This window comes from Chelonia mydas, chromosome 14 (assembly GCF_015237465.2).
Source record: "Chelonia mydas isolate rCheMyd1 chromosome 14, rCheMyd1.pri.v2, whole genome shotgun sequence".
NCBI classification, from domain to species: domain Eukaryota; kingdom Metazoa; phylum Chordata; order Testudines; family Cheloniidae; genus Chelonia; species Chelonia mydas.
In genome coordinates, this window is record NC_051254.2 from 4,562,059 (window position 1) to 4,576,892 (window position 14,834).

Consider the following 14,834-nt stretch of genomic DNA (forward strand, 5'->3'; position numbering starts at 1 on the left):
TATTCCTCACAGAGGACTCTGGGTATTTTTTTTCCTTTTTTTTTTTCTTCTTTCAATTACTGCTAAAAATAATTACAAAAGTCCAAACACAGGCAGACGAGTTGGCTGGTGAGAAAGCTCATCTCTCGCCCCGGAATCAAGGTTAAAGTCCAGTCCTTGGAATGTCTGTACCGAGTTTTGCTGGTTCTCAGCAGAGTGGTCTGGCCACTTCCTGAAGGGTGCTGTAGTGCAGAAGGCCCGATGTGTTCTCTTTTTTCATCATCTTTAGCGTTAGTGTCTTTATTTAAAAAAAAAAAAAAAAAAAAAAAAAAAGTTGGAGACCGTTCTTTTTTTCTCTCTCCTTGTTGTTGTTGCTGTTGTCGCCCTTAGGGCCTCGTAAGCTGTGTGTAGACAGGCTGTTCCCAGTGCTGCGGGCTGTGGGTCTGGGGAATGGAAGGGACTCCGGTAGTGTCTGCAATGGGCGTGTACATGGGCCTTTGGGTGGGGTTCATGTACGTGAAGGTGGAGTAGAGGCTGGTGCTCTGGCTGGCCGCATGGCTGTAGTAGGAGTTGGAACTCTGGTGATCTGTGTAGTCATACTGCGAGCGGGTGATGGTCGGGTAGGAGGAACTGTAGTGCTGAAGGTTGAAGGAGCTATAATTGAGCTGCTGAGGGGAGTGCTGCTGTTGCTCGCTGTAATGGCTGGGACTGAGCTGCTCTGTCTTGATGTGTGTCCTCTGCTGGGACTGGCCCTGTTCGCTGCTCAGGGTGGTCATCGCATGCTGCGGCTGGGCCTGGGGCGGCGGCTGCTGTGGCTGCGGCTGTGGCTTGGACATCCAAACGTGCCCGGTTCCAGCTTGAGTGGCGGGCGTGCTACTGATCCCATAGCTGCCGCTGTAGGTGACTTGACCGGGTTGGCCGTGGGTGGCCGGGACTCCCGGGTGACCGTTGGGTGGGAGGTACTGGTCGAACTCATTTACGTCAAAGGTCTCTATGTTGGAGATGACGTCGCTGCTGAGTTCCCCAATGTCCACATCCCGGAAGTCAATGTGGGGCGGTTGTCTTCCTCCTTCCTGCAAAGGGCGCCCTTCTCGCTTCAGGTCTTGCTTCCCAGGCTGGACATCTGTTTTGGGTGTAGTAGGAGGGGTCGGGGGCCCCTGGGACTGCCCTGGAGAGGAAAAGAAATAGCACATGCAGTCGTGAGTTGGCTGCTTCCCTTGTTTTAAGTGAGCTCTCTGTCTCTTTAGCTGATATGGCACACAAAGACAGCCATAAGGCCCTGAAATCTAAAGTGAGCTGTTTTTTTATAAGCAGGAGGCAGTTGTATAAGGGTGATACCGCAGTTAATGATTAACTCAAGATCTTTGGGGCCCTGGCAGATATCACTGCTTTGCCCCTGAAGTCAGTTGCGAAGGGTAACACGAACGTTTCCAGGTTCGTAACACGAGTGTGATCTGTATCTGTGTAAATATGTAGCACCAGATAAAATATGGGGCTTTTGAGATGGCCTGCAGCTCAAGGTGGTTTTTAATTTAATTTCTGAATTAAAAAGCCGGAAAACGTCGATTGAAACTTTGTTGCAAGGAGAAAAGTTGGTGAAAAAGTCTGAAGCCTAGTAAGCGTGTTTGTGTGAGTGTATCTGACGCTGGATCCAGCTCTCGCGAGCCATATCTACTGTTTGTCTGTCACTCTGTCTCTACGCAGATTGCATTTGGAGCCTGGTTCAGAACACAGCGTGAGCTGTGGAGTCACAGCCAGTACCTCCGTAACATACAGACGGCTGTGTCTCTCCTTAGCTGCCTAGCCCAGCGTGTTGGGCCCAGGAGCGCGCGCGTGCACGCGTGTGTGTGTGTGTGTGTGTCTGTATCAGGTTGCATATTTACCAGAGTGCTCCCCAGGAGAGTGAACCTCACTCATGCTGGAGGAAGACTGAGGAGAATCCGCCTGCAGGGCCTTGAAAATGGCATTGGGGGAGATGTGTGTTTGCTCGGAGCCCTCCTCCTGCTCCGACTGCCCGTTCTTCACTGACTTTCTCCTCCGGGGCTGGTACTTGTAGTCGGGATGGTCCTTCTTGTGCTGGACCCGCAGCCTCTCGGCCTCCTCCACGAAAGGGCGCTTCTCGCTTTCATTCAGCAACCTGGGCAAGACACAGGGGAGCTGGGGGTTAGTTGCTTCTCCAACAGCAAGGACAGTTTACAGCGTGTCGTGCTGCCTAGAGGGCAGGCCCCAAGGGGCCCCCTGTCTTGACCTGCCATAAAGAGCTCTGCACCCCTAGGGTGCTACAAATGTCCGCACACACTACTACGGCCAGGCTGCAGTGCAGATTGCCCCCCCCCCCCCAATAATCTGCACCCCCAGCCTCCCTTCTGCACACTCCATCCTGCATGACCAGCACACCTCCCCTGCTCCAGCTTGGCATCTCTCTGAATTGCAAGGAAAGGACCCCCACTAGGTACCCCTTCCTCTACAGCCTGCCTCTTGCCATGGCTTCATAATCTCCTGCTGGCTGGTGGCGCCCTCTAACCCCCCGCCCCCATGAAACTGGCAGACTGTTTTGGTGGCCAAACAAGACACAACAAAACTAGGCAGTGACTTTTCTCCCCCTCTGGAAGAGGAGTGCGCACACACACTGATTCAATAAAAAGATTAGATGACTAACACCCTGGATGGCTCCGGGCACCACCTCTGGAGGTCCAGATTCGCTCAGAACTTTCCCCTTGTGCTGCGAATTTAACTTTTGTTTTGTTTTGTTTTTTCTCCTGCAGTCACAGAATAAGCCCCGGCCAGGTGACTCACTTTCTTTCTCCTTCCCCCTCCCTTCCTTCCCTTTCAATGCGGAAGAAATCGGGCCATGCACCTTTCTCCAGAACCACCCACCACTAGCTTGGCACAACTTTGCCAACTTTCTCTCTCCCCTCTCCCCCAGGATCATTTCTTCGTTTGTGCAAATCTGATGCAATGCGGGTGAAGCCCGGTTTTACACACACACGTTCCAGACCGCCCTCCTTGTTAGCACCAGCCACTTTCCAAAGCCTGCCAGGGGATCAAAGGGCTCTTCTCACCATCTTTCCACACACCTCTCCGGGACCAGCGCCCCCCGCCCCTCCTCCTTAGCCCATGCAGGGCAGAAAAGCCACTTGAAAGTCGAGGAGGCCAAGCCCAAGTACCCGCCTGCCCCAGCTTTTGCCCCAGCGCTAGCTTAGCTGCCTTTCCCCATGCACACGAGTTTGCCAGCAGCAGCAGCCAGCTTCCCAGAATCGAAACCACACGCTCTCCTGCCTGGTCCAAACTTCTCCCTGCTTTGCAAACCAAGGCCCTTTAAACACGTTCCCCCGCCTCACTCACCTCCAGAGTTTGCCCAGCGTTTTGCTGAGCTCTGCGTTGTGCAGATGCGGATACTGGTCCGCCAGCTTCCTCCGGGCCGCCTGTGCCCACACCATGAAGGCGTTCATGGGTCTCTTCACGTGGGGCTTGTTTTTGCTGGATCCGTTCACACGGACCGGCATGGGCACCAGGGTCCAGTCGTAACCCTTCAGGACTTGGCTGACCGCCTCTCGGATGCACACCGGGAATTTGTCCTCGTCGCTCTCTTTCTTCAGATCCGGATCGCCCTTGGGGAAAGTGTTTTCTTGGGGTCTGGTGTTCTCAGTGTCCGAGCCGGAACCAGAAGGGCAGGGGGACCCCGCGGAGTCGTCCGACATGGTGGGGCTAGGGGCGCCAGAGATGCATTTGTCCTGCTCTTCTGTCATTTTCATGAAGGGGTCTAGGAGATTCATGCGAGAAAGCGGCAGAGGGGGAAAACAGTGGGATGAAAATCAAGGGGTGGGGGATAGGTGGGGGGGAGGGATTAAAAATAATAATTATAAAGTGGCAACGCCTCTTTAAAACCAGCTGGGTTTGTGGTGGAGGAAGCAAGGAAGAGATGGAGGCGGGAGTGGGGTGGGAAGGAAGGCAGCAAAAAGTTTGCAAAAGAAACGAGAAAGTTTTGGCTGGTGAACAGCAGCTTGCAGGAGGGAAAAAAAAAAGTTTGTTCACAGCCCACTGCAAAGTTGCAGCTGCAGCGATCTGCTCTCAGAGACGTGCATGGACCCAGCTCTGAGGATAGTCAAAAGGGGGTGGGAAATAAAGTTTGGAGTTAGTCTTATTAGCCCCCTCTCTGTCCCCTCTTTCTCTCTGCCTCTCAGAAGAAGAAAAAAAAAGTTCCTTGGTTTTTGGAAAGTTTAAGGCTCCCAATTTCACCTAGTCAATTTCAAGCTCAGCTCTCCAACTCTCTCTCCGCGTCTCTGTAATAAATACTCTCCTCTTCTATTTCACCTTAGAAACTTTCAGCCAATGACAGCCCTGCCCCTGGGGGGCTGGCACACAGATGATTGGCTACAAGTTTTTGTAGGGAGGGGAGAAAGGAGCGCAGGTCTCAGAGAAGGGGAAGACAAAAATACAGAAAAGTAGAAGTGTCTGAGTTTACTCTTTGTACTTCAGAACTTTTGTGGTGCCTTAAAAGTAAACTCGTCTTTATTTTGTATTTGTCTCGGCAATTTTTGATTGATTTCAGTGGGACTATGGACAGTCTCCTGTTCTATAAAAGATACTCCAGGGGGGTCAAATTGCATCACACAGGTTGTGTGCTCCTAATTTGCACTTACTTTGGCGTGGCAAAGAACTTCGAGCTTTTCCTGTGAAGTAAACGATGTTGTGATTCGCCTCTGTTTGTTTTTTCATTATAACACCTAGAGCTGTTTTTAAAAATACATTTGTCATCAAGGATGATGTTACGCTCACTGGTCTGCTGCTATTCTTTAATTAAAACCAGCATGGTTTAAAGCCACGCGCAGGCTTATTTGATAATTCAGTGCTTTAAGTTCTGTACTCACAGATGTAGAGCTCGCTTAACTCTGCAAAGTTCTGTGACAATTTATTGCTGAGCTACCTTGTTCAGAGGCTGGTCTTCTGGTTTGGACTGTAGTTTGAAGACTCTAGTCATTGACACTGTGTCAGTATGGTGCAATTGGGCTAGTCGTCTTAAAATTAAACCTTAATTATTCAGTGGTCTGAAACACACTAAGTAAAAGTGTGTCTACTTTCTGCATTTTAATACACGAATAAACTTTATATACCGTTCTCGTCCATCGCTGTAACTTGCATTTATAGAGCTAACCGATGGCACTGAAGTTTCTCCAGTCTTACAATATAAACGGTATATTTGCATTTCTGAGCTTCATAAAGTTAAGATGTACTAGAAAGAGTGATAGTTCTTTACAACAGATTTGTTTTCAGGATGAAATCATGAAGACATGAGGGATATACATGCTCAAGTTAATTGTTAACTGCTAAGCGAGAACAGTCTCAAAATATGCAAAGACCATATCTAAAATAGTTGCAAAATAATGTAATAAAACATGACATTTACTAATACATAGCATTTCCCCCAGCATTTAAACCCAGAAATTCTCTCTTCCCGTAGATTTACTTGCAGGATATAGAATGCAAATCTTTGCCTCTATATTTGCAGAAAGACTGTTTTCCCTGCTGTAAATGTTTACGTTTTCATTACATGTTTTGAATATCTTTTGGGTTCTTGCTAGTAAAAGTTTAACTCATTTTCAGTTTGCTCTTTATCTCCTGTTCTTTAGGGGCCGATAACTGGTATAGGGCATCCAAGATCTATTTGTTTTGCAAAGCTGGTATAATTCTGAAACAAACAGGAAGGGAAAAAATTGAGAATGTTATTCCTGATTTTAAGCTTGTCACAGCACACCCGCTAGTGATCATTAAACAAGTTTACCGTGTAATAAAAATAGCGAAGAAAATAGTGTTAAACATACCTATGTGGTTATTTCTTCTCATAATTAACACGTTAATGCCTCAACATTTGTAGATGCACAATCATACCAAACACATACCTATATCATCTCGCAGTCACAGATCATCAGATCTGTACCAGAGCTATTGCAAATAAAACTTAGCTGTTGATAGAAATCGTTTAAAATGGGAGAAGCACCCTCATTGTTGTCATGTTGTCTGATCCCTGCCAGGCACCATTACATGGGTTTGCTTTGCTTTCTGTGCGTTTGATACTCACATTTCATAGTCCCGTTTCTTTTTTGGAACTTTTACAGTTGTCAACAATCGCCTTTCTGCTGGTAAAATGTAATTCTTTTCTTCATCCAGAGGGGGCGCCAAAAGCCCAGAAACTAACCTCAAACTTTTCGCTTTAGGAGACTTTTTTAGAACAGGTTTCTTGCTGAATCTGGACTCGTCTTTGACAATCAGATTGATCAGCTCCAGGCATTTCCCCCTTTACAAGATTCAACAGCAAACTTTACTTCGCAAACCGTGAGGAGAAACTGATCAAAGTGTTTTCAGCCCGTGGTCAATGAAACTGACAAGATACCAAATAGTTATAAAATACTGCATAAAGTATGGGGGGGGGGGCGGCTTTTTTTAAACTTTTGGGGGAAATCTACATATTCTAATGGAAGTGATTCTGGTGCATTTTCTCTTGCCCCCTCAAGTGTTCTCAATCCCTAATTTGCTTGTGATGCTGCTCTCAAAGAGCTCTTAATATTTCTCTAAGGTTCATGTGGGAAAATTAAGGAGTAAAATGAGAAATAACTAAAGAATTAAAAAACCCAAACCCCTGTATCCCAAGAATACAGCGTGTTGGCCACTCCGTACAGTTCCTGACACACTTTTTCTAAATTCATATTTATAAGTGAACGATGCAGTGTCTCACTTCGAGGCAGTCTCGAATCCGTCTGGATTTCCCAACGCCCTTCTATGTCAATTTCGCTGCGTGCTGGAAGTACCTTCTGGGCAGAGCCGCCGCATCGCTTAGGAAGGCTTAGATTGCTCTCCAGCCTGACTGGGGACACTTTCCCACAAAGGCTTGTCTCTGTCCTTGTACAACTTCAATCGGTGACGCAACACACGGTTTTTAAAGAGTCGCCAAATTGGCCAAACTCGATCAGCAAAAACAAACAAACACGTCCCAACACACACGTTAAAAATCGCAGCCACTGATCTGTTTCTAAAGGGCCGCGATTTTTAACGTGTGTGTTGAGAGGCGCTTCAAAAAAAAAAAAAATAAATAAAAAAAAAAGTCCAAACATTCCCCCTTCGCTTTGTAGTGAAATGTTCGGCACCTACGTTTTTAATTGCAGACTTCTCTTTCAAGACAGCCAATGCATTGTCCGAGATAATAACAAGGTTATCTCGGTTGGGAATAAGACACAAGTTGTGCTGATACTTCAAAGGAAATAAATAAATAAAAAGACTAAGCTGAGAACTGAATTTCAGAACAGATGCTTTTTAAAGACTGCGATTCCGAATTTAACCTAAGGGTCTATTCCCCCCCCCCCCACACTTCCCTGTAAACTAAGTGATCAAAACCTCTAGGGCCAAAGTAGGGGGACACCTTTTTTTGCTGTAGTTTTCCTTATAAAATATACAGTGCCTAATTCTGAATTCAATTCGAGCACTGATGTCGGGTTTTCCCCTCAGTGCTTTATGGAAACTGCTTCAGTTCACAGCCTTTGTTCGGTTAAACAATTCCTCTAGGTAGCATTGTCCTGCTGGATGACCGTACATTGGCGAGGGGACATTTTAAAAAAAGTGCAATTATTTTTTGAAATGGCATTGGAAATTGTGCGTGGCAAAAAAAAAAAAAAAAGGGCACGGGGGAAGGAGCTCTGAAGAAATCAATTTGAAGAAAAACTCCCTGTTAGACCCTTTCTGTATTTGCTATCTTTCTCTGGGAGTTTTTGCTTGGAAACCTCTGGCAAACAGCTATCTTTGGGTGAGCTGAAAGGTAAGTGTATGCCTTATTTATAGAGCCTTTGTCAGAAATCATAGGGGAGGCGAGAAGATGATTTGTTTTTTCTTATGATTGACTGCAACACTTAAAAACATTTCCCAGTGTTACAGATATGACTGGGCTAAATATATAGCAGAGACCAAGTAGGAAGGTATATTGAGATTTGCATCAACATTTGGGATGAACATAGTTAATCTATTCTTAATATTTAGATGGACAATTCTGGAAAAAAATTCGCTTACCAATTTAAGACTCAGATTAGCTATTTCAGGAGACAAATTTAGCACAGCACATCTATTCTTTAATATTTGGTCTAGAAATATCAAAGAAAGCTCAACCAATACATTGTTCTTCTCTCAGCGGAACTGGTAAAGCAAAAAGTCTGAACAAATGTACCTGGAGGAGAAGGGGGTGTGAGTGGGGGAGGGGGGAAAGTGACAACAGATTGTTCCCTTCTGTTAGTGCTGATTGATTGGCAAAGAAAAAAAATCCCATGATTTTGGAGAATAATTGACTTAATGAAAAATGTAATAGAACATTTTTCATCCTGAAAGTCCATTTGTTGAAAATATTCTGCCTTTTCATGACAAGAGAATCTATTTTAACAAAAGAAAGTGGTTTAACAAGTTTGAAAAATAAACAAAAGAAAAATGTAAAGCAGATATCATGTCCCGTTTCATAGTTTGCATAGTTTTTTTTAAAAAAGCCCTGTTCTCCAGAATAGTTAGACATATGGACAATCTGATCAATCAGATTCACTTTTTAAGAGTAGAATGTTTTTTTATTGAAGTCATGTTTTATACAACAGGATAGTGTGTTTTCGATTTAATCTTATTTTACAGGGAGTATTCAAGCCCAGGCTTCAGGAAAGATTTTTGACAAATAAGAATGTGAATTACAATCCTCATTTGATTTTTTTCCCCCTCTTGTGCTAATTCAGCTTATTTAGTTATTTCAGGAAACCCTCTTTCTAAGCTATTTAGGAGAGAGGGAAAGAGACGGTCAGTTTAATAGCAAGGGGACTAATATCCACACAAGACATTAAATATTTTTCTCTCAAACCCTGCAAATGTGTACCATAGCCATATTGACATGAATCAGATGTGTCTGCTGAGAGCCAGCTTCTGCATGTACATGTAAGTCAGTTGTAGTATACTGAAATGAGAGGGGAGGAGGAGAGGGAGAAGGGAGGATGGCAAATTCACCTTCCTGTTTTCCTTATGAAGTTCAGTAATTTCTAAAGTCCACTGTGTCTCGCCCCTCTACCCCAGACTCTTTGACCACCCCCATAATCCCCTGTGAAGTCGTCATGCTGAAATTGCTGACAGCCACTTATTTGCATAGTTGTCGGCTATGATGTCACCAACACAGCCCTGGGACCTCTCTGCTGGGTCAGAACAGACTCTTCATTGGAACAAAAAGTTCATCCTTGGTAGGACAGGAAACCCAGGGAAATGCTGGCTCCCTGCATTTCTGCTGGGAGAAATGTTCGCCTTTTCAAATGATGTGCTGCAGAGTGAAAGCCCTTTCCCTCACTGCATATGCTCAGCCATTTGGAGTGTGTGTGTGTGTGTGTGTGTGTGGTGGGGCAAAGTAGAGAGGAGTGGGGATGCAGTGCAACCCTTTAAAAATATGCACCAGGAAGCTAATGCAAAAATCTCTCTGAATTTTGCTGTATGCAAAACTTTTCATGACTATTCCATGACACAAAAGCAGATGCCAGATAAGTCTGTACTTCCTAGATTCCTCAGTGCTTCCTCCATTTGGAAGGCAACTTTCAACTGGAAAATCTGGAGGTGTAAAGAATTTTTTAAAACTATGTAATCATTTTGCCCACTCATAAGCCATGGAATGATTTCTTAAATAAGAGCACACTGTCTGTGTTCATGTGTGTTAAGACAATTTCATCAACGTCAAAACAGTGACACATTTTTATTTCCACTTACAAAATAAAAGGAGTGAGAGCCTGGAAACATGCTCTGAACAGATGTAAATCTGGAAGGTCAGTGTTACCCTTGATCAGTGCAGAATGTTTTCATCTGTTGGTGCAAGATGTTAGCATTTTAGCTAATTTATCTCATTCAGATTGTTTGTACTCCGGTCATTGGGGCAGGGACCTTATACCTTTCCAAACACATTGTTGTCACTTAACAAACAATAAATAATTGTTCATGATTTTTTATTGACGCAAAAGAATAAATATCACTTGAGCTTAGAGAATGACAGAGGGGAGAATTACATTTTACATGCACTGTGAAAGGCAACCCATGTGGATGCACGTCAGGGTTAACATTAGAAACAGCTGTTGCCAGGCCGCCAGAGTTGTCCGAGGCCCTTGTGGCACTTACAGAGATGCCAGGAGAACAGTGGGTGCTTTAAACTGTGGCTGAAAGTGGTTGGAGGCTGCACGAATTATCTTGTGTAGGAGTGGCCCATCACATACTCCTCTGTTCGGGTTAGCAGTCTGCCTTACTCAGAATCCAGTAACCACTGGGATGTTTCCTTGTGTACTGTAGCTATTTATTTTGCAAATGCCTGCTAATTTCTTAGACCACTTTCTGATTATCCTTTGTCAGGAGGAATGTGGGTTTCTGTCCTGTTTTAATAGTGAGAATGGTGGCTGTTAGGTGATGGCTTTGGGGCAGAATTATGGCTTATTTTGCAGCCTGAACTAAGAATTCTTTGGTATTTGTGTTGAATTATTATATTAACCTTAACTGTTCATTAACAAAGCTCTTTATCTATCTATCTATCTATCTATCTATCTATCTATCTATCTATCCACCAGTTTGTCAGAATAATTTACAACCCTATGCTGCTGCTGAGCTGGGCAAAATGTAGATTGATTTAAGCTTTGGAACTAATGAAATGTAAAGCAATAGGAGTGAAAGCTGGACCAGTGGCATTTTTCTCTTTCTTTGGATTGTAAAGTGACGGGGAGATTACAGATTACAGTATGATTTCCTGAAGGACATTGACGTTTTAATGTTTTAATTAATCCCTGAAAATGACTACCTCTTCATGTTTGCCATGTCGAATATAATGAAAAGGTTCCATAACGAAAGTATAAAGGAAAAGTGGACAGTGCTGCAATAAAAATACTGTAACTACTTTTAAGGGCTGGCTTCTTTTGAGTGGCAAGGTCAGATTGGGTATACCTCTTTATTTGTCTACAGAATAACTGTGGGCTGACCCTTGCTTTATGAAATAGCACCATTCTAAATGGAATTGAGATTTGCTCCTGAAAAAGATAATTCCAGGAGTATGAATTCACTGTGGGCCAGATCCTGTTTTTGCAGCAAGTAGAATCAGACATTGCACTTGAATTTTCCAGACAGCAGCAAGTACAGTTGTTGTCTCTGATTATGAAAGCTCTTTTGCGCCTGATCATTGGGTAAAAAATAATGTTAGAAGCACCCAAAATATGTAGAGACCAAGAATTAGTACAAGGAAGAATAGGGAGTTTTAACCCATCCATTGGTTATGAGTGATAGCAGAGCAGAGCAGAAACTCCAGAGACTGGTTGATTCTATTTTGCATGTTTGAATCCAGATCTCTGAGCTGAGGGCACCTGACTAGTTCTATAGGATTTTTAACACTTCGTGGCTCCAGGGCAGGCTCAGTGGTGTGCGTGTGTACACACACACACACACACACACACACACACACACACACACACACACACTTTTTGTTTTCTCCCGTTTCCTCCACACTTTGAAACCACTGCACACAAACTTGTAATTTACCAATGTTCTCTTCTCAAGATTATTATTTTAAAAACTAACATTGGCTTCAAGCTCTGCAAACTTGGTAGGTCTAGGAGATGTATCTGACAGTTGAAAGTGAAGGGGAATACCCTTGCAATAGTACAGAATTTTTCCCATGCTAGTGGAAGTGGAATATTTTGCAAGATACTTTCAAAGACGTTAAGGTGCATCTTATATTTGGTGGTCTGGTCACATAGCCTAATTTTTGCCTCCTGATGTGAACATCGATAGCTTGTTCCTAAGAAGGTCTTGAGATGTGATCCAAGTATGCTACCAGGCAAAAGAATCAAGCTAAAAATAGCCTTATGTTGCCTTCTGCTAGGTCAGAACTGTGGGCTCTGAAGAGGTATCCAGGAGCTACCTTTCTAACTCAAGTTCATCTTACTTCGAGTCCCACTTTGGAGTGGATGTTGCCTGGATAGGGATCTGAATCAGATGCGCAATCTGTTTTGAATAATTTTATTTTAAACCAATCATAGGGAAAAGGTCAAACTCTGCTAATGGGGGCCAAAGACCTGGCTTCCAATTCATAACAGCACAGAGATGGCTGGAGAAGGAATAGATGTTTGTTGAACAACCAGTATTTTTTTTTTCTTAAAATCAGCCCTATACAGCAAGAAAATGACAGTAAAAAACACCTTCCCAATTTTCCCCTCATCTGCTGTTTGACCGAGAGATCTTACATTCAAATTGAACAAGTGCTTTGCGTTCAGATCATTCGTTTATCGGCTTTCAACCTCCATCACAACTGCATATATTCTGAAGGATGCAGTGTTTTAAACTGCAGTGGGTTGTGTTACCCCACTATATTTGCAAAGAAACACATGCTCTGGTGCTGAGGCCTTCCTTTAAAAATCATTACAAACTCTTAAAAATAAACAGGATTGTTTCAAAAGGTGGAAAACTCTATTTAAATACTAATAATAAAAAGTCCATCAGCAACATAGTAAACCCTGGTAGCTTCATATCTTTTTTTAACTCTTCAGCTGACACAACGCATTCTTACAAGTGGCTATTCAGGCGTGACACGTGTATTGAAGCTAACATGTTGTGGAAATTGGACCTGATATTTCATAGTCACCTACAGATAAATGCATGGGGGTAATTTAAAACTAGCCCTATTATATTTTCCAAGGAATAGTTCATATTACACAGTCCAGCAATGGCTTACAAGAAATTCATGAGAATTGGAAGGGGGAATAAAACTACCATTCTCTCTACCTGTTTGTGCAGCTCCTTCCTAATGCAGGGAGAGCTCGACTATTTATTTGGAGAGCTAAAGTTGTGGAAATATACTTGGAGGGTGTAATGTGGACAGCATGTGTTTCTGGGAGCTACCTGAAGTCTGTGTCCTAATAGCTTGCAGATGTCCTCAGGTCACTGATTTTCTATGGGCCAAAGAACGCAGCCGCCACCCCTCCCAGTTCTTCAAATTAAAAAAAAAAAAAAAAAAAGTGGGGGGGAGGGATTTCACTTCTGGAACTTGTAAAATTGTTTGTTTGGGTTTTTTCCAGCCCCTTTGCCCCCCTCCCCCTTCCCCAATACTGAATCATTTGGAAATTCTAACTGCCAGGCCCATGTTCATTTGGAACTATGATTTATTTGAAAAATAGAGAAATCTGCTATGGGATCCGTTTTTGTTTGCTCAGGGTGGGAAGTTTATTTACATTGGAATTATTTATTTAAAAACTTCAATTTTCTCTACTGCATAATAAACAGGGATTCATATATGTGGGTGGGTGTGTATTTATGGGGGCATATAATGTGTGTGTGTGTATATATATATATATATATATAGGCTTGGAAGGATTCGGTTTTTATTGGTAAATGTCGATTTTACTGTACACACAAGCTGACGATAAATATTTCCATCAATTACACTTAAAATTTACAGCTAGGCAAAATAAGAAAGATGCTACCTGAGCAGTTATTAGCATTTGATTTAAGGGTATTTACTTTGCATATTTTGGCAAGTGATGTTGACAATTTGTGTGTGTTTTAACCACTATAAAGCTTGAACTTTTTGCTTCTCAACATTTGTCATTAAATGATTATTGACTGACAGTCAACAACTGTGAATATTTAGATCAATAAAAACTGAAAAAAGCTTAAAACATAATTTTTTGCAACTGTAAAAATTTAAATTGATAAAAATAAATGTCAATATTATCCACTGAAATTATAAAAAATAAAAATGGAATTCTGCCAAGCCTATATATGTGTGTGTGTGGTATATTTGTGTGTATATAGCTCTGTGTGTGTGTGTATATGTCTCCTTCTCTGTCTCTGAATGTATATATGTGTATATATGTGTATGTGTGCATTATACATATATATTCACATAAGTTTGATAAGACATTATTAGAAGGCAGATAAGATGTTTCCTATTCAGCTGGCACTATATTACTTAAAAGAACCTAATGAAGCTTTTGCAGAAGGATCAGCATATGCAGAACTAACCCGTTTTCTCTCTTCCTCAGTTGTATTTCTCTTTTTAATGAAAGAAATGGTGGATCCTTAAATATGATTGCTGGTAAAGCTTGACATGTTGATCAATGATTCCTCTCTCACATCTGCCTTTGCTGAGCCAGACCCCGCATAAGCAAAACACACAAGCAGTTGTCTAACTTGAAGCATTTGAGTAATCCCATCTCTATTCAGTAAAAGCAGGTAACTGCTTGAAGTTAGGAATGCGTTTATGTACCTTGCTGAATTGGGGCCCTAGTTTTGGTCCTCTGCTCTCACCTTTGTTGAGGAGAAAAGGTGTGAATGGCATCTTGCTTTATCATTTGAAGCCAGGGGTTAATGAGACACTGGTCTCTCCCCTCATTTCCAGTGGAAGAGGATTTTTAACTAGCCCCCTCACCCATCTTAAACTTGGGGATGGGAAGGAAGCTGTCTGTACTTGGGGCTCATGGAGCTGTCTGGACTTCCCAATAAGTAGGGTTGGAAGGTTTAAATGGTTATCGGTAAATGTCGGTAAACGTCGATTTCACCGTAGAGAAACAAGGTGGCGGGGGGTGTGGGGGTGGGGGGGGAGAATATCTTTTATTGGACCAACTTCTGTTGTTGAGAGAGACAAGCTGTCGAGCTTACACAGAGCTCTTCTTCAGGTTTGGATTTCACTGTCCACACATGAACTGATGAAAAATATTTCTATGGATGATCTTTGAAATTTATGGACAGGCAAAGTAAGAAAAATGCAGCTTGAGAACTTACTAGAGTTTGCTTTAAGGATATTTACTGTGTATATTTTGGCATGTCACTTTGACAGT

The 14,834-nt window shown here is 43.0% G+C and overlaps 1 protein-coding gene and 1 long non-coding RNA gene across 3 annotated transcripts in view; one reads left to right on the forward strand and one right to left on the reverse strand.

The window, feature by feature from the left end:
* Positions 1-241: 241 nt before the first annotated feature.
* On the reverse strand, positions 242-5,663 carry SOX9 (SRY-box transcription factor 9). The gene is made up of 3 exons (XM_007056058.4): positions 3,325-5,663; positions 1,863-2,116; positions 242-1,147 (listed from the first exon to the last, which is right to left on the reverse strand). Exons 1-3 carry the CDS (start codon positions 3,753-3,755, stop codon positions 366-368), a joined length of 1,467 nt encoding a protein of 488 aa, XP_007056120.2. The 5' UTR covers positions 3,756-5,663; the 3' UTR covers positions 242-365.
* Positions 5,664-7,437: 1,774 nt separating this feature from the next.
* Positions 7,438-14,834, forward strand: part of LOC119567490 — a 97,301-nt gene continuing 89,904 nt past the window's right edge. The window contains exon 1 of one of the 2 annotated variants that reach the window (XR_005227509.2): positions 7,438-7,786. This is a non-coding gene — a long non-coding RNA (uncharacterized LOC119567490). The remainder of the gene's footprint in view (positions 7,787-14,834) is intronic. The other variant, XR_005227505.2, reaches the window with a different exon arrangement.

Bases quoted from the DNA above. Each gene is read 5' to 3' on its own strand.
- SOX9 (XM_007056058.4), bottom strand. From the start codon at position 3,755: ATGAATCTCCTAGACCCCTTCATGAAAATGACAGAAGAGCAGGACAAA. The intron at 2,117-3,324 runs GTGAGTGAGGCG...TGTCTTGCCCAG, and splicing joins ACGCTGGGCAAACTCTGGAG to GTTGCTGAATGAAAGCGAGA. The intron at 1,148-1,862 runs GTAAATATGCAA...TTTCCTCTCCAG, and splicing joins CTCTCCTGGGGAGCACTCTG to GGCAGTCCCAGGGGCCCCCG.